Source organism: Lampetra fluviatilis, chromosome 20 (assembly GCF_964198595.1).
Source record: "Lampetra fluviatilis chromosome 20, kcLamFluv1.1, whole genome shotgun sequence".
In the NCBI taxonomy this organism is placed as follows: domain Eukaryota; kingdom Metazoa; phylum Chordata; class Hyperoartia; order Petromyzontiformes; family Petromyzontidae; genus Lampetra; species Lampetra fluviatilis.
This window is the reverse complement of record NC_136294.1, coordinates 683,429-703,670: the sequence shown is the minus strand read 5'-3', so window position 1 is coordinate 703,670 and position 20,242 is coordinate 683,429. Positions and strand designations below refer to the sequence as shown.

The 20,242-nt window shown below is 59.4% G+C and overlaps 1 protein-coding gene across 1 annotated transcript in view; it reads right to left on the bottom strand.

Moving 5' to 3' along the window:
• Window positions 1-20,242, bottom strand: part of LOC144938003 (voltage-dependent P/Q-type calcium channel subunit alpha-1A-like) — a 67,253-nt gene that overhangs the window by 38,226 nt on the left and 8,785 nt on the right. The window contains exons 2-6 of the mRNA XM_078865700.1: window positions 20,109-20,215; window positions 19,175-19,314; window positions 2,623-2,714; window positions 1,343-1,498; window positions 7-335 (exon numbers count right to left, since the gene is read on the bottom strand). Of these exons, the coding sequence (XP_078721826.1) occupies window positions 7-335; window positions 1,343-1,498; window positions 2,623-2,714; window positions 19,175-19,314; window positions 20,109-20,215 (824 nt within the window). The remainder of the gene's footprint in view (window positions 1-6; window positions 336-1,342; window positions 1,499-2,622; window positions 2,715-19,174; window positions 19,315-20,108; window positions 20,216-20,242) is intronic.

Genomic DNA, 20,242 nt, shown 5'->3' with positions numbered 1-20,242 from the left:
CATGGCAACAACAACACTAACGACCCACGCACACTTCAACTTAACACGCCACGCTCTCTCACTCGCCACGCTGCCCCGACCGTCACCATCGAGGCAGCCCCCCCCCCCTCGTTGTGAGCGGCGGGGGGTCCTGGCGGCACTCACGGCGTACAGCACGTCGGTCCAGCCCTCCATGGTGATGCACTGGAAGACGGTGAGCACGGCGAAGAAGATGTTGTCGAACTGCGTGATGCCGTCGTTGGGGCCGGGCCAGTAGAGGCGGCACTCCGCGCCGTCCTCGCGGCAGATCCGCGCCGTGCTGTCCGTGCCGCACGGCTGCTGCCCGAGCTGCTCCCCTACACGCACAGCACGCACAGCCGTCAAGGCGGCAACTACAGCCTCCTCCACACACACACGCAAACCTCGACAGGCAACACACACACACACCCCTACAGACACACACACACACACACGCAAACCTCGACAAGCAACACACACACCCCTACAGACACACACACGCAAACCTCGACAGGCAACACACACACACACCCCTACAGACACACACACACACGCAAACCCCTACAGGCAACACACACACCTACAGACACACCCTACAGGCAACACACACACCCTACACACCCTACAGGCAACACACACACCCTACACACACACCCCACAGGCAACACACACCCTACAGGCAACGCACACACACCCTACAGGCAACACACAACGCAAACCCTTACAGGCAACACACACACATCTACAGCCGACATACACACGTACAGGAAACACACACAACTACAGGCCGCACGGCACATCCCATAGGGAACACATACACATGGAGAGGCAACACACACAACTACAGACAACACACACCGCTACAGGCAGCACACACACACACCGACAGTGGAGCCGAGGATGGAAGTGGGCCCCAGGAAGGGTTGGTCCCCCGGAGAGAGAATGAGTCTCTTTGAGAATGGACCACTGGATTTATTTTCTATTCTGATTCGGATTCATATAACACAATTTCCAGGGCACTTTAAAATGCAATCCGACGGCGTTCAGTGAGAGAGGTGGTGGAATGAATGGAGGGACAGGGGCCGGGAATGGAGCTCGTGTTGCTGGGGTTATGTGAGGCGGAATAAGGTGGCGTGTGATGGCGAGTGCGTGTGTCTGATGGGGGCAGCGTGGATGAGAGGCGGCGCGGTATGGGGCACGGTGTGGAGTGGTGGAATGGGCACGGATGAGGATATCGGTGGAGGGTGGTAGGGGCAGGGCTCTGGTGGCCGGACCGTTGAGTATTTATGAATCCCTAGTGGCATTGGGGCCCGGGGGTGAGCGTGACCCCCCCCCCCCCGCGTGCCTGTGGCGTTGCTGAAGCACGTCATGTGCAGGTTGTCCCCCTTGTAGAACTCCAGCCCCACGATGGCGAACATGAGGATGGCGAAGAACAGGAGCATTCCGATCTGCAGGAGCGGCACCATGGCCTTCATGATGGACTTCAGCACCACCTGCAGGCCTGGGGGGCATGGGAGGGGGGGCATGGGAGGGGGGGCATGGGAGGGGGGGGGCATGGGAGGGGGGCATGGGAGGGGGGCATGGGAGGGGGGGATGGAAGGGAGGGCATGGGAGGGGGGCATGGGAGGGGAGGCATGGGAGGGGGGGCATGGGAGGGAGGCATGGGAGGGGGGCATGGGAGGGGGGCATGGGAGGGGGGGCATGGGAGGGGGGCATGGGAGGGGGGGCATGGGAGGGGGGGCATGGGAGGGGGGCATGGGAGGGGGGCATGGAAGGGAGGGCATGGGAGGGGGGCATGGGAGGGAGGGCATGGGAGGGGGGCATGGGAGGGGGGGCATGGGAGGGGAGGCATGGGAGGGGGGGGCATGGGGAGGGAGGCATGGGAGGGGGGCATGGGAGGGGGGCATGGGAGGGGGGCATGGGAGGGGGGGCATGGGAGGGGGGCATGGGAGGGGGGGCATGGGAGGGGGGCATGGGAGGGGGGGCATGGGAGGGGGGCATGGGAGGGGGGCATGGGAGGGGGGGGAATGGGAGGGAGGCATGGGAGGGGGGGCATGGGAGGGGGGGCATGGGAGGGGGGCATGGGACGGGGGGCATGGGAGGGAGGGCATGGGAGGGGGGCATGGGAGGGGGGCATGGGAGGGGGGGCATGGGAGGGGGGCATGGGAGGGGGGCATGGGAGGGGGGCATGGGAGGGGGACATGGGAGGGGGGAATTGGGTGCAGGGATCGAGGGAAGGGGAGGGAGGCGTCACGGGGTTCATGGTGGAAGGGGACGTGGCGGAGGGAGAATGTGAGTGAGGGAGAGGTGGGGGCCATGGGGGGTGAGGGTGGGTGGCACGGGTCACGAGGGGACAGGGGGGGGGGGCGCACGTACAAGTCGTGGGGGGCACCAACGGGTGAGTCATGTTTGGTGTCCGTGTGTACACACACATTAAGTATGTGTACACAGTGTGTGTGTGTTGTGTACATAGTGCGCGTGTATATATATATTTATTGTATTCCCATTATAAATATACTCGGGTTGTATTATTGCGGCGAATATTGTTTTTGGTGACTCCGAGTAGCCCACGCGCGTCGCGAGATGTGCACTGGAGGTGGTGTGCCGGGGGCGTGGGGCGCTCACTGGGGATGCCGGACACGAGCTTGAGCGGCCTCAGGACGCGCACGGCACGGAGCGTCCTCAGGTCGAAGCTTCCCCCCAACATGGAGAGGATCCTGCGGGACACGGGGACGACACATGGAGACGGGGACACGGGGACACGGGGACGACACATGGAGACGGGGACACGGGGACACGGGGACGACACATGGAGACGGGGACACGGGGACACGGGGACGACACATGGAGACGGGGACACGGGGACACGGGGACACGGGGACAACACATGGAGACGGGGACACGGGGACACGGGGACGACACATGGAGACGGGGACACGGGGACACGGGGACGACACATGGAGACGGGGACACGGGGACACGGGGACGACACATGGAGACGGGGGAGACGGGGAGACGGGGACGACACATGGAGACGGGGAGACGGGGGACGACACATGGAGACGGGGAGACGGGGAGACGGGGACGACACATGGAGACGGGGACACGGGGGACACGGGGACGACACATGGAGACGGGGAGACGGGGACGACACATGGAGACGGGGACACGGGGACACGGGGACGACACATGGAGACGGGGAGACGGGGACGACACATGGAGACGGGGACACGGGGACACGGGGACGACACATGGAGACGGGGAGACGGGGACGACACATGGAGACGGGGAGACGGGGAGACGGGGACGACACATGGAGACGGGGAGACGGGGACGACACATGGAGACGGGGACACGGGGACACGGGGACGACACATGGAGACGGGGAGACGGGGACGACACATGGAGACGGGGACACGGGGACACGGGGACGACACATGGAGACGGGGACACGGGGACACGGGGACGACACATGGAGACGGGGAGACGGGGACGACACATGGAGACGGGGAGACGGGGAGACGGGGACGACACATGGAGACGGGGAGACGGGGACGACACATGGAGACGGGGAGACGGGGAGACGGGGACGACACATGGAGACGGGGACACGGGGACGACACATGGAGACGGGGAGACGGGGACACGGGGACGACACATGGAGACGGGGAGACGGGGACGACACATGGAGACGGGGACACGGGGACACGGGGACGACACATGGAGACGGGGACACGGGGACACGGGGACGACACATGGAGACGGGGAGACAGGGAGACAGGGAGACAGGGAGACAGGGACACATGGAGACGGGGAGACGGGGACACGGGGACAACACATGGAGACGGGGAGACGGGGACACGGGGACGACACATGGAGACGGGGAGACAGGGAGACAGGGAGACAGGGAGACAGGGACACATGGAGACGGGGAGACGGGGACACGGGGACAACACATGGAGACGGGGACACGGGGACGACACATGGAGACGGGGAGACAGGGAGACAGGGACACATGGAGACGGGGAGACGGGGACACGGGGACAACACATGGAGACGGGGAGACGGGGACACGGGGACAACACATGGAGACGGGGAGACGGGGACACGGGGACACGGGGACGACACATGGAGACGGGGACACGGGGACACGGGGACAACACATGGAGACGGGGAGACGGGGACACGGGGACAACACATGGAGACGGGGAGACGGGGACACGGGGACAACACATGGAGACGGGGAGACGGGGACACGGGGACAACACATGGAGACGGGGAGACGGGAGAGAGGGAGGGAGACAGTGAGACGGGAGTCAAAAGAGAGACAGACAGGTCAGGTGGAAGTGAAAGGTCATGGGACGCGGGTGACACGACACACAAAGACAAAGATCCCCCTTGTGGCCTCAACAGACCGTTGGAGCAAGTGCTGTGAAGGCCGACACAGCACACGCGCTAACCACTACACTACCGCTCCCCATACACACACACGCACACGAACATACACTCGTTAGATGTTTTCGGAATGCTTCTGCGAGGCTGGCTTTGTAGGGATTATCGGCGTAAGGCACTACCACAAGAGTGCAAGGAACGCCTATCCGTGATTATTAACCCTATAACCGTGTGAACAGCTTCAGGACTTCTGGACCAAGCCGCGATGGATGTGGCCGACGAACTGGTTCCCGGAGCAGCAGCGGTCGGGACAGTGCGAGTGAGTTCACTGGAGGAGGGAGGAGCCGCGTCGGTGAGCTCCCTGTGCTACACCGGCGACTGATTGTCTGGACCCGAGCTCGACTCGGCCTCAAATGAGTGTCCGGTGCAATGTGTCAGCATCGCCGCTGGGAAAACAAAGGCAGCCGGGCATGGTGCTGGCCACCCACCCCTCGTGTGCCGTTCCGGCCGTCATCGAAGGTCGCTCACAGCACTTGCCCCGACAGTGTGAGGCTATGGAGGGGGGATCGTCGTCACAGCGATGTCGGGTTGTCGTGGTGGAGGTGATGATCATGGGTCGAGTATCACTGTGATGATGATAAAGATGGTTCGAGTCTTACCATGGTGGTGATGATGATGGTTCGAGTGTTACCATGATTGTGGTGGTGGTGATGATGATAGTTCGAGTGTTACCATAGTGGTGGTGGTGATGATGGTGGTGATGATGGTTCGAGCGTTACGACGATGGTAGTGGTGGTGGTGAATCCCGGCATGAATCTCGCCGGAGGGCGCGCGTTGGCGGATGCGTGATTTAATTAGAGTCGCACAACTCCCGCACATCGCGTGAGCTGTGAATCCGCATCTCACGCCATGTCGATCTCACGCCATGTGGATCCGCATCTCGCGAGTTTCGTGGGAATTCATCGCCCAGGCCGAGTCGGACCCTCGCCGGACGCAAGCGATCACATTCGCCCACCTCTCACATTTACACAGAGACAGACAAAGGTCCCCCGTGTAGCCTGCCAACACGGTAGTGGCACCTATAAAAGCCGGCAAAGGCACAGGAGGCGGTGGGTGGCTAGCAGCAGGCCCGGCCGCCTTTGTCTCCTCAGTAGCCATGTTTTTTACGCACCGCATCAGGTACTCATTTGAGGCTGAGTCGACCTAGGGGAGGCCCAGGACCGGTTCAGATAATCGTCACCGATGTTGGTCGTGAACGGAAATCGAACTCGGGTCGCCGGGTTCGTAGCGCAGCGCTAACCGCTGCACCACCGCCCCCCCCGACACCCACACAGACACCCACACATACACAGACACCCACACAGACACCCACACATACACAGAGACGCAAACACATATATAAACGCACACACACAGACACACACACAGACACACACAGAGACCCACACGCACAGAGACGCACACACACAGAGACACCCACGCACAGACACCCACACACACAAAGACACCCACACACAGAGACCCACACACACAGAGACGCACACACACACAGAGACACCCACACACAGAGACACCCACACACACAGACACCCACACACACATAGACGCACTCACACAGGCACCCACTCACACAGAGACACCCACACACACAGACACCCACACACACAGACGCACACACACACAGACACACACACACAGAGACGCACACACACAGAGACACCCACACACACAGAGACACCCACACACAGAGACACCCACACACAGAGAAACACACACACACAGAGACACGCACACACACACAGACACCCACACACACAGAGACACCCACACACACAGAGACACCCACACACACAGAGACACCCACACACAGACACCCACACACACATAGACGCACACAGACACACACACACAGAGACGCACACACACAGAGAGACACCCACACACACAGAGACACCCACACACACAGAGACTCCCACACACACAGAGACACCCACACACACAGAGACACCCACACACACAGAGACACCCACACACACATAGACGCACTCACACACACAGACGCACACACACAGGCACCCACTCACACAGAGACACCCACACACACAGAGACACCCACACACACAGAGACGCACACACACAGAGAGACACACACAGAGACACCCACACACAGAGACACACACACATACACTCACACACAGAGACACACACTCACATCCACTCGCTCCCTCTCACGTGCATCGCGCCCCTGCGTGCTCTGTTATCGCGTCTGCACCCCCAGGGCTCCCATTTCTCGCGTCGCGGGGGGCGGGAGGAGCCCCCCCCTCCACTCCCACCACACCCCCAGGCAGTCGCAGACGCGGAGCTGCTGCGTCCATTAGGGGAGCGGGGTCGCGACGGTCGGAGTGGCCCGTGGGGTCATTATCGTCCAGGGTGGGGGGCAGGGGGGGCGAGGGTGGGGGGGCGATGGTGGGGGGGGGGGCGATGGTGGGGGGGGGCGATGGTGGGGGGAGGGCGATGGTGGGGGGGCGATGGTGGGGGGGGGGGCGAGGGTGGGGGGCTTCTCATCCGTACCGCGCGGTAATGGAGGCGAAAAATAGACGGGGAGGGAGCGAGTGGCCCAGGGTTTAAAATAATGCCCGGGTTTATTATGGCCTCAGTTTATTCATTATTTTTATTTCAAACTGAGCGGTGGGGGGGGATTGGGGGGGGGTGACTTTGATTGACGGAACCAGGAACGCGCGGGGATGCAGCGCGAGGAGAGATCGCACGAAATCAGCGGAATCATCCCGCGTCAAGATTGTGACATCACCAACACCATCAACACCACCCTCTTCATCTCCACGGCCACTACCATCACCACCGTCATCACCCCCCACCATCATCACCACCACGTCCTCCTCCTCGTCGTCTGTGCACCTCGCGGCTCAGGGTGCCGTCGCGCCCCGCCCGCCCGCCCAACCCCCTCCGGCATCAAAGTCAGATTTGCAAGTGAAGCGGAATAAATAAATATTTAATAAAATTGCGATGCGCGTGAAGCCCCTCGGGGGGTGGGGGGTGGGCAGAGACGTGGGGCACGGATCGATCCCCGGTCCCACCCACACCCTCGCCTCCCTCACCCACACAGACTCTTCCATACCTCCGCCCCATCCCTCCCTCACCATCCCTCCCCCATCCCTCCCTCATCCATCCCTCATCATCCCTCCCTCCCCATCCCTCCCCATTCCTCCCTCCTTCACCATCCCTCCCCTATCCCTTCCATATCCCTCCCTCATCATCCCTCCCTCCCCATCCCTCCCTCCCCATCCCTCCCTCACCATCCCTCCCTCACCATCCCTCCCCCATTCCTCCCTCACCATCCCTCCCCATCCCTCCCTCCCCATCCCTCCCTCACCATCCCTCCCCATCCCTCCCTCTCCATCCCTCCTCATCCCCCCCCCCCTCCCTCATCAGCCCTCCCCATCCCTCCCTCCCCATCCCTCCCTCCCTCCCTCCCTCCCCATCCCTCCCTCACCATCCCTCCCTCACCATCCCTCCCTCACCATCCCTCCCTCCCCATCCCTCCCTCCCAATCCCTCCCCATCCCTCCCTCCCCATCCCTCCCTCACCATCCTTCCCTCCCCATCCCTCCCTCTCCATCCCTCCCTCCCCATCCCTCCCTCCCCATCCCTCCCTCACCATACCTCCCTCCCCATCCCTCCCTCACCATCCCTCCCTCCCCATCCCTCCCTCACCATCTCTCCCTCCCCATCCCTCCCTCACCATCCCTCCCTCCCCATCCCTCCCTCACCATCCCTCCCTCCCAATTCCTCCCTCCTCATCCCTCCCTCCTCATCCCTCCCTCCCTCTCCATCTCTCCTCATCCCTCCCCCCCTCCCTCATCAGCCATCCCTCCCTCCCCATCCATCCCTCCATCAGCCCTCCCTCTCCTGACTTTACGCGCCGGCAAATTGCAGCAATCTATTCCGTCTCCATGGCAACAGCGACACGCGGCATCAGGGCAACGGAGACTCGGAAATGAGGAGGAGGAGGCGATGGTCACATCGTGGAGGAGGAAGATGAGGAGAGGCGGGGGTGGGGGTCGCCCGGCGAGTCCGCGCTCGGCTCATTATAAACTACACGGTCACGTGACACCGAGACGCAGCACAATGACAGCACCACGTGACGCCACGGGGTCGGGCCGAACACCACCACCATCACATCATCATCGTCATGACCTCTACCATCATCACATCATCATCACCGCTTCCATTCTCACGTTATCGTCACCTCTACCACCATCACAACATCACCTCTACCATCGTCATCACCTCTACCATCGTCATCACCTCTACCATCATCATCACCTCACATAAAGGTCATCTCACTACCTTCTGACCACATTAACCAACACATCAAGAAGTCATAACATCATCACTCACTTCTCACCGCCACCCCCATCGTAACATCAACCTCATAACGTCACTAATCTCGTCATAATACCATTGTCACACTAACACCATCAGCATAAAACCATGCCACCACCATCACCATCTCACCATTTTGTCGCGACCGAAGTAAAATCGCCAACATCATCATCAGCATCACCTCGTCACCACCGCCATCACCACGTCACCACCGCCATCACCTCGTCACCACCGCCATCACCGCGTCACCACCGCCATCACCTCGTCACCACCGCCATCACCGCGTCACCACCGCCATCACCTCGTCACCACCGCCATCACCTCGTCACCACCGCCATCACCACGTCACCACCGCCATCACCTCATCACCACCGCCATCACCTCGTCACCACCGCCATCACCGCGTCACCACCGCCATCACCTCGTCACCACCGCCATCACCTCGTCACCACCGCCATCACCTCGTCACCACCGCCATCACCGCGTCACCACCGCCATCACCTCGTCACCACCGCCATCACCTCGTCACCACCGCCATCACCTCGTCACCACCGCCATCACCTCGTCACCATCACGAGGTCGACTCGGAACACTGCGCTACCGCCGCACGGCGTCCGCATCGCGCAGAGAGAGCGAGGACGACTCTGAGAGGAAGCGAGGACGACTCTGAGAGAGAGCGAGGACGACTCTGAGAGGAAGCGAGGACGACTCTGAGAGGGAGCGAGGACGACTCTGAGAGGAAGCGAGGACGACTCTGAGAGGAAGCGAGGACGACTCTGAGAGGGAGCGAGGACGACTCTGAGAGGGAGCGAGGACGACTCTGAGAGGAAGCGAGGACGACTCTGAGAGGAAGCGAGGATGACTCTGAGAGGAAGCGAGGACGACTCTGAGAGGAAGCGAGGACGACTCTGAGAGGGAGCGAGGACGACTCTGAGAGGAAGCGAGGACGACTCTGAGAGGGAGCGAGGATGACTCTGAGAGGAAGCGAGGACGACTCTGAGAGGAAGCGAGGACGACTCTGAGAGGGAGCGAGGACGACTCTGAGAGGAAGCGAGGACGACTCTGAGAGGGAGCGAGGACGACTCTGAGAGGGAGCGAGGACGACTCTGAGAGGGAGCGAGGACGACTCTGAGAGGAAGCGAGGACGACTCTGAGAGGAAGCGAGGACGACTCTGAGAGGGAGCGAGGACGACTCTGAGAGGAAGCGAGGACGACTCTGAAAGGAAGCGAGGATGACTCTGAGAGGAAGCGAGGACGACTCTGAGAGGAAGCGAGGACGACTCTGAGAGGAAGCGAGGACGACTCTGAGAGGAAGCGAGGACGACTCTGAGAGGGAGCGAGGACGACTCTGAGAGGGAGCGAGGACGACTCTGAGAGGGAGCGAGGACGACTCTGAGAGGGAGCGAGGACGACTCTGCGAGGGAGCGAGGACGACTCTGAGAGGAAGCGAGGACGACTCTCAGAGGGAGCGAGGACGACTCTGAGAGGAAGCGAGGACGACTCTGAGAGGAAGCGAGGACGACTCTGAGAGGAAGCGAGGACGACTCTGAGAGAGAGCGAGGACGACTCTGAGAGGGAGCGAGGACGACTCTGAGAGGGAGCGAGGACGACTCTGCGAGGGAGCGAGGACGACTCTGAGAGGAAGCGAGGACGATTCTGAGAGGGAGCGAGGACGACTCTGAGAGGAAGCGAGGACGACTCTGAGAGGAAGCGAGGACGACTCTGAGAGGAAGCGAGGACGACTCTGAGAGGGAGCGAGGACGACTCTGCGAGGGAGCGAGGACGACTCTGAGAGAGAGCGAGGACGACTCTGCGAGGGAGCGAGGACGACTCTGAGAGAGAGCGAGGACGACTCTGCGAGGGAGCGAGGACGACTCTGCGAGGGAGCGAGGACGACTCTGAGAGGGAGCGAGGACGACTCTGAGAGGGAGCGAGGACGACTCTGAGAGGGAGCGAGGACGACTCTGAGAGGAAGCGAGGACGACTCTGAGAGGAAGCGAGGACGACTCTGAGAGGGAGCGAGGACGACTCTGAGAGGAAGCGAGGACGACTCTGAGAGGAAGCGAGGACGACTCTGAGAGGAAGCGAGGACGACTCTGAGAGGGAGCGAGGACGACTCTGCGAGGGAGCGAGGACGACTCTGAGAGGGAGCGAGGACGACTCTGCGAGGGAGCGAGGACGACTCTGAGAGAGAGCGAGGACGACTCTGCGAGGGAGCGAGGACGACTCTGCGAGGGAGCGAGGACGACTCTGAGAGGGAGCGAGGACGACTCTGAGAGGGAGCGAGGACGACTCTGCGAGGGAGCGAGGACGACTCTGCGAGGGAGCGAGGACGACTCTGAGAGAGAGCGAGGACGACTCTGAGAGAGAGCGAGGACGACTCTGCGAGGGAGCGAGGACGACTCTGAGAGGGAGCGAGGACGACTCTGAGAGGGAGCGAGGACGACTCTGCGAGAGAGAGGACGACTTTGAGAGAGAGGGAGAATGACTCTGAGGCGCCAGGAGGAGGATGAGCCACAACCGAGGAGTGGGAAGGCGGCAGCAGCTGCTGCAGCTGCTGCTGCTGCTGCAGCTGCAGGAGCCGGTGGCACTACCAACAACTGCCCAAGCTCTGCAGTCCCCTAGAGCCCGAGGAAACCCAGGCGTGCGTGCGTGCGAGGAGGCAACACTCGATCCCAGGCAGAGAGGGTACAGGTGGAGTCCACATTCTTTCTGTGCCATCCTTCCCCTGGCAGAGCCAGGGAAACGGCTTCTGCTCGATACCCACGGCACGAGACATTCGCTCGGTTCGTGCGGTGATCCACCAACCCTCGCTGCTGCCTCCACAGGCCACGTGCTCAGCCACCGTGGGAAGACTGTGACGTCAGAACGTCATAATCACCGAACGACATTGTCATCAACGAGTCACTGCACCTCGCAATCTTAATTACAACGTCATCACATCACCATCACACGATCATCTCCACTACCTACCAACCACATTCACCCATCACATCGCCACACCACCACCCACGTGCTCCTCCGTCTCCCTCACTCCCCACGCTTCTTTGCTTCGCTCGCCGCCATCGATCCCACGGCACCACCGCGCCTGCAGCGCCCCGGGGTCTGCGCCACTATTAGAGCTCATCAGCGAGTCTCGGGGCTCGTCGCGCGTTCGCCCCGGGGCGGCTGGAGGCGAGCTGATTAGCAGCTGATTAGCAGCTGCTAATCAGCTGCTAATCAGCGGCAACTGGTAAGTTAGTGAATTAGTGCGCGAGGTCTCCCCTGGGGTCCGGCGCGACACGGCGCCTGCACCTGGAGACCAACTCCACGCACTGCCGCTTACATAGGCTGCTGCTGCTGCCCGCGTCAATAACAGGCGACGTTTTAGGCAATGGCCCTTTTTCACGGAACATAGAGAAGGCCAGAGAGGTAGAGTCATCTCCTTACTACACTCGCTCTATCCCTCTGGCTCGCCCTCTCTATGTGCCGTGAAGAAGGGCCACTGCGCGAAACGTCGCCTATTATTATTACTACATATCGCCGCGTTTACCCATTCATAACCCCGTCGCGGCCACTGCCCTACTGGTGCCGGTACAGGTAGAGGCAGAGGCGCAGCCCCTGCAAGTGCTCGCTCGCGCCTACCCATCCACGCGTTATCCCCGCTGCAAGCTGAACAGGCTGTAGGGGCAAGTGCTGTGGGCGAGCACCCGTGAAGGCCGGCGCGGGGGCACGCGGGACCCGGGCGCGCTGCGGGCAGCACCGGCCACGCCCGGCTGCCGCTGCCTCTCGCATTTCCGACGTTTCCAGACCGCACCAGGAACTCGTGTTTACGGCTAAGATGACCTAGGAGAGAGGCCCAAGTCCGGTTCAAAGATTGGCCGCGAGCGTAAATCGAACTCGGGTCATCGTGTCTGTAACGCGTCGCGTTAACCACTGGGCCACCGCTCCTCCGCGCACGCGTTGCAGTTTTTCTCTGTATTGTACATAAAACGCGTACTGTATAAAATCAATTTAGGGTGGCGGGGGGGGCGCGTGTGCTGCACTGATAGCGAAGCGCGCATTGTGGGGAGAGGATGGTGGGGGGCGGGCGGCGGAGCTGGAGAACGGGGGGGGGGAGAGGACTTCAGAGGAGTCAGCAGGGCACGGGACAGACCCAGGTGCCATGGGTTGACCGACTGAGATGACCGGCAGATGCACCACTTTTGTCCCCTAATGTACCACCTTACTCCGCTCGTTGTTGTGAGCGTCGCTCCTCTGCTCCCCGTTGTCGCTGGAGGCCGACTGCCTCCAACTGTCCAGTAGCAGCAGCGTCCTTCACGAGCCTCCTCCACAGAGGCCGATCTTGACACCGCTGGTACCAATCATTGGCAAGTCCACTCAGCTGCATATCCTTCTGTACCACATCACTCCATCTCTTGCCTAGCCTGTGCCGTGCCCGTTTAGCCCCTTCTATCCGGCTGAATAAAATCTGTTTCGGTATGCGGTGGCTGGGCATGCTGGCGACATGACCCAGTCAACGCAGCCTTGCCTGCCGGAGGGGCTCACCGATGGGACTTTGTCCAGATTTTCCAAGTATTTGTGAGCTCCTCGCACAATCCAGCCTGGTTAAACCCAGGATGGATCATAGAGACGCTCGCCTGAATGTTTCTAACCAGCGAAGATGTTCCATTAGGGGAGGCCACATTTCGCAAGCAAAGAGAAGACTCAAAGCTTCGTGTGGAGCGACACACCAGCTAGCTTCCACACAGCGTTATGCAGCCGATGGAAATATAATGCTGCTCAACTGATCCAGAGTGAAACTTCTCCTGTCAAATCGGAGCTGGTCATAAGAACACTGCCCAGGTATGGACACCTCTCCACTCTCTCCACAACTGCCCCATAACCAATAGGAAGCTGAGGGGGTGGAGTGTTTGATGACGCAACATACTCAGGCAGGTGCTCAGTTTTGTTGGGGGTGAAGGTAAGGCCCCACCTTTAAGCGACATGCTACAGTTTCAGTAGCAACGCCTCCAACGCCTTCTCTGAATGAGTAGCAATCACGATATCATCAGCATGCATTATATGGTTGACCAATAGGGAGCAATCCCTCGACCGCACCCGGACATCATTGTATCTGCACCAGATGGAAATTACTCCGGTACAGCCATGAAAGGCTTCCTAAACCTCGTGTTCGATAAAAAAAATGTAAAATAATGTAGGAGCCAGAAGACATCCCTGTCGTGAAGATCCTTAATGATTGTGAGCAGCGAGTCACGGACTCCGAAAGCACGAAGAACAACCCAGAGCCCTGGCCTATTGATGGTATCATAGGCCTTGGCCAGGTCAATAAAGTAGAGATGTAGGTTCTGTTGGAATACCGGACACCTCTGCTGTAGCAGGTGGACAGGGAATATGGCGCCCGTGCAGGACCTCCCTGGCCTGCAACCACATTGGGGTTCCACAAGCCTCTCCTCAGCGTGCCTGGCAAGGCGATGTTGAATAATCCCTGCCAAGACCTTTCCCGGCACAGATGAGGGAGATGTCACACTCACCGTAATACAAATACACACACACTCACACACACTGACACCGTAATACAAACACACACACTCTCACCGTTATACAAATACACACACACTCACACACACTGACACCGTAATACAAACACACACACTCTCACCGTTATACAAACACACACACACTCACACACTGACACCGTAATACAAACACACACTGATACACTCACTGTTATACAAACACACGCTGACACACTCACCGTAAAACAAACACACACTGACACACACACCATAATACAAACACACGCTGACACACTCACCGTAAAACAAACACACACTGACACACACCATAATACAAACACACATACTCACACACACCATAATACAAACACACATACACCGACACCGTAATACAAACACACACACTCACACACACCGACACCGTAATACAAACACACACACTCACACACACCGACACCGTAATACAAACACACACACTGACACATGCCATAATACAAACACACTGACACACCATAATACAAACACACGCAGACACGCCATAACAAAGACAAAGATCCCCCGTATAGCCTTAACAGACTGTAGGGGCAAGTGCTGTTAGCGAGCACCTATGAAGGCCGGAACGGTACACGAGGGGTGGGTGGCCAGCACCACGCCCGACCGCCATTGTCTCCCCAGTGGCGATGTTTATACACCACACCAGGTACTCATTTCAGGCTGAGTTGACCTAGGGGAGGCCCAGGACCGGTTCAGAAAATAGTCACTGGTGTTGGCCGTGAGCGGGAATAGAACTCGGGTCGCCGGGTTCATAGCGCAGCGCGCTAACCGCTACACTACCGCTCCCCAGATGACGCATCATAACACACACACACTGACACACCATAACACACACACAGACACATCATAACACACACACACTGACACACCATAGCACACACTCAGACGCATCATAACACACACACACTGACACACACCATAACACACACACAGACGCATCATAACACACACACACTGACACACCATAACACACACACACTGACACACACCATAACACACACACACACTGACACACACCATAACACACACACAGACACATCATAACACACACACAGACACATCATAACACACACACACTGACACACCATAACACACACACTGACACACCATAACACACACACACTGACACACCATAACACACACACACTGACACACACCATAACACACACACAGACGCATCATAACACACACACACTGACACACCATAACACACACACAGACACACCATAACACACACACTGACACACACCATAACACACACACAGACACATCATAACACACACACACTGACACACCATAACACACACACAGACGCACCATAACACACACACAGACACACCATAACACACACACACTGACACACACCATAACACACACACAGACACATCATAACACACACACACTGACACACCATAACACACACACAGACGCACCATAACACACACACAGACACATCATAACACACACACACTGACACACACCATAACACACACACAGACACATCATAACACACACACACTGACACACCATAACACACACACAGACGCACCATAACACACACACAGGCACATCATAACACACACACACACTGACACACACCATAACACACACACAGACACACACCATAACACACACACAGACGCATCATAACACACACACAGACGCATCATAACACACACACAGACGCACCATAACACACACACAGACACACCATAACACACACACTGACACACCATAACACACACACACACTGACACACCATAACACACACACACACTGACACACCATAACACACACAGACACATCATAACACACACAGACACATCATAACACACACACTGACACATCATAACACACAGACACATCATAACACACACACATACACATCATAACACACACACACACACCATAACACACACACTGACACATCATAACACACACACACTGACACACTCACCGTTATACAAACACACTGACACACACCATAACACACACACCATAACAAACACACACACTGACACACCATAACACACACACACACTTACACACCATTATACACACACACTCACACACACCATAATACACACACACTCACACACACCATAACACACACTCACACACACCATAACACACACACTCACACACCATAACACACTCACACACCATAACACACACACACACTCACACACCATAACACACACACACACTCACACACCATAACACACACACACACACACTGACACACACTGACACACACTCACACACACACACACTGACACACACCATAACACTCACACTCACACACACTGACACACACCATAACACTCACACACCATAACACACTCACACACCATAACACACACACACACTGACACACCATAACACACACACACTCACACACACCATAACACACACACACTCACACACACCATAATACACACACACTCACACACACCATAATACACACACACTCACACACACCATAACACACACACTCACACACCATAACACACACTCACACACACCATAACACACACTCACACACACCATAACACACACTCACACAGACCATAACATACACACTCACACACCATAACACACTCACACACCATAACACACACACTCACACACACACTGACACACACCATAACACACACACACACTGACACACACTGACACACACTCACACACACACACTGACACACACCATAACACACACACTCACACACACACTCACACACCATAACACACTCACACACCATAACACACACACTCACACACACACTGACACACACCATAACACACACACACCCCCTACCCCAAACGGTCTCCCAACCAGGCACGCGCAGCGCGTGAAAGGATCCCCCCCCTCACCACCCCTCGGCCCCGCCCCTCACCACCCCTCGGCCCCGCCCCTCACCACCCCTCGGCCCCGCCCCTCACCACCCCTCGGCCCCGCCCCTCACCACCCCTCGGCCCCGCCCCTCCTCGTGTCGCGTGATTGATGTCGCGGCGCGACGCGATGCGGGCAGATTGAACAGAACGACGTTTTAATGAGCAGCGCGACACGCGCTCTGCCCAGTCACCCAGCCCAGTCACCCAGCCCCGTCACCCAGCCCAGTCACCCAGCCCCGTCACCCAGCCCAGCCCCGTCGCCCAGCCCAGCCCCGTCGCCCAGCCCCGTCACCCAGCCCAGTCGCCCAGCCCAGTCACCCAGCCCAGTCACCCAGCCCAGTCGCCCAGCCCAGTCGCCCAGCCCAGTCACCCAGCCCAGTCACCCAGCCCAGTCACCCAGCCCAGCCCCGTCACCCAGCCCAGCCCAGTCACCCAGCCCAGCCCCGTCACCCAGCCCAGTCCCGTCACCCAGCCCAGCCCCGTCACCCAGCCCAGTCCCGTCACCCAGCCCCGTCACCCAGCCCCGTCACCCAGCCCAGCCCCGTCACCCAGCCCAGTCCCGTCACCCAGCCCCGTCACCCAGCCCAGTCACCCAGCCCAGCCCCGTCACCCAGCCCAGTCCCGTCACCCAGCCCAGTCCCGTCACCCAACCCCGTAACCCAGCCCAGCCCAGTCACCCAGCCCAGCCCAGTCACCCAGCCCAGCCCAGTCACCCAGCCCAGCCCAGTCCCGTCACCCAGCCCAGTCACCCAGCCCAGCCCAGCCCCGTCACCCAGCCCAGTCACCCAGCCCAGTCGCCCAGCCCAGCCCCGTCACCCAGCCCAGTCACTCAGCCCAGCCCCGTCACCCAGCCCAGTCACCCAGCCCAGTCACCCAGCCCAGCCCCGTCAACCAGCCCAGCCCAGTTACCCAGCCCAGTCACCCAGCCCAGCCCCGTCACCCAACCCAGCTCAACCCTGCCACCCAGCCCAGTCACCCAGCCCAGCCCAGTCACCCAGCCCCGTCACCCAGCCCAGCCCAGTCACCCAGCCCAGTCACCCAGCCCAGTCACCCAGCCCAGTCACCCAGCCCAGCCCCGTCACCCAGCCCAGTCAACCCAGCCCCGTCACCCAGCCCAGCCCAGTCACCCAGCCCATCCCAGTCACCCAGCCCAGTCACCCAGCCCCGTCACCCAGCCCAGCCTAGTCACCCAGCCCAGCCCCGTCACCCAGCTCAGTCACCCAGCCCATCCCAGTCACCCAGCCCAGTCACCCAGCCCAGTCACCATAACCCCGGCATCATCACCATGCAGCAGCAGCAGCAGCACCATAGCGCCATCGTCGTCGTCGTTGTTATCCTGACGGTCATCACCGTCAGTCATCGCCATGACCACCACCACCACCACAATGTCGGTGCACGCGAGGTGCCAGTTGTAGGAAGCCATGAACACCAGCCTCAGGGACTCCCGCTTACGATGCCAGTCTGCGAGTAGCCAAACACTCGATGTTTGCTCGATACTTTCACGATCATCAGCAGCCATGGTCGACCCACTGCTGGATGATGAAGTCCCCCCTCCCACGCAACACTTCCCCCGAGCCACGTCTCACGCGAGATCGGAATTCATCGCTCCGTCTCCACGCGTTCGTCGCGTTCGAGTTCTCTCGGGGGGGGGGGGGCTGTACTCTCGGGACGACCCCCCCCCCCTCAACCATTCACGGCGAATCAATCAAAGCCGCCGCGTTGGCCGCAGGCAGGCAACGAGAGAACATGAATAATAGAACAGCGCCATCGTTTAAGTAGATGAGCGCCATCGTTTAAAGAGGAGATGGAGCCAATCACTGGGGGGGGGGGGGGGGGGCGATTCCTGGCAGAGCGCCGCGCGTGCAGAGTCGTCACGTGGTGTCTGCCGGCCATGTCTCCTGCACGGTATCCACGCCGCAGCCTGGGAATCCTTACCCCGTGATGACTACCACGAAGTCCATGACGTTCCAGCCGTTGCGGAGGTAGGAGCCGCGGTGCAGCGCCAGCCCCAGCGCCACGATCTTGATGCCGCACTCGAAGCAGAAGATGCCGATAAAGTACGGCTCGGTCACATCCTGCCGGTAGGGGGGGGGGTCACAGTGGGGGGTGGGGGTCACGTGGTGGTCGGGGGGAGCAGGGAGAGAGGCTCACTTGTAGTGATCGGCACGTGTAGCGTGGACGAGGCGGCTGGGTGTCATGAGCGGTCAGGCTGTGCGCGAGATCTTTGTCTATGTCGGCTGTGTGTAGGTGCCCCAGTGTATATGCCATGTATACGGGGTGTGCATATGTAAGTCTGGGGTGTACGGCTGTGTAGGGGAGTATACATAGGGGTGGTGATAGCCACCCACCACCTCGGGGGTCGTGCCAGCAGCCTTCATAGGCGCTGATCGCGAACAGCACTTGTTGCCTTATATAGGTGTGTATGGAGGACTAGGGGTGTATAGGGTTGTATGCGTCTACAGGTTTGTATGGGTGTGTATAGGGGTATATGGGTGTGTCGGAGTGTCTATAGTATTTCCAGTAGACAGTATATTGGCTTGTAAAGGTGTGTAAATAGGTTTGAGTGGAGCGGTCACGCAGTGGTCAGCGCTGTGCACTGTGAACCAGGCGCAGCCCGAGTTCGATTCCCACTCACGGCCTTAAACATTACAATCTGATGCTGTTGTGTAAAGCGTCAACATTGGGGAGACAAAGGCGGCAGGGCTGGCCCACCCCCTCCCATCGTGGTGCGGCGTGCCGGCCTTCATCTGCGGTGCTACTCGCCAACAGCACTTGCCCCAGCGGCCGGTGCGAGGCTAGGTAGGGTGGTCTTTGTCTGTGTTGTGCCAGTGTAGACGTGGGGGTGTAGGTGTGGGTGTAGGTGGGGCACCAGCTGGTCCGAGAGGGGGGTCTTGTCCCCCGCGGGGAGGTGCTGCTCCAGCGCGAGCACCAGGCAGTTGGCGATGATCGTCGCAAGGATCAGATACTCGAAGGGCGTGCGGGGGAGGGCAGAGGTCAAGGATG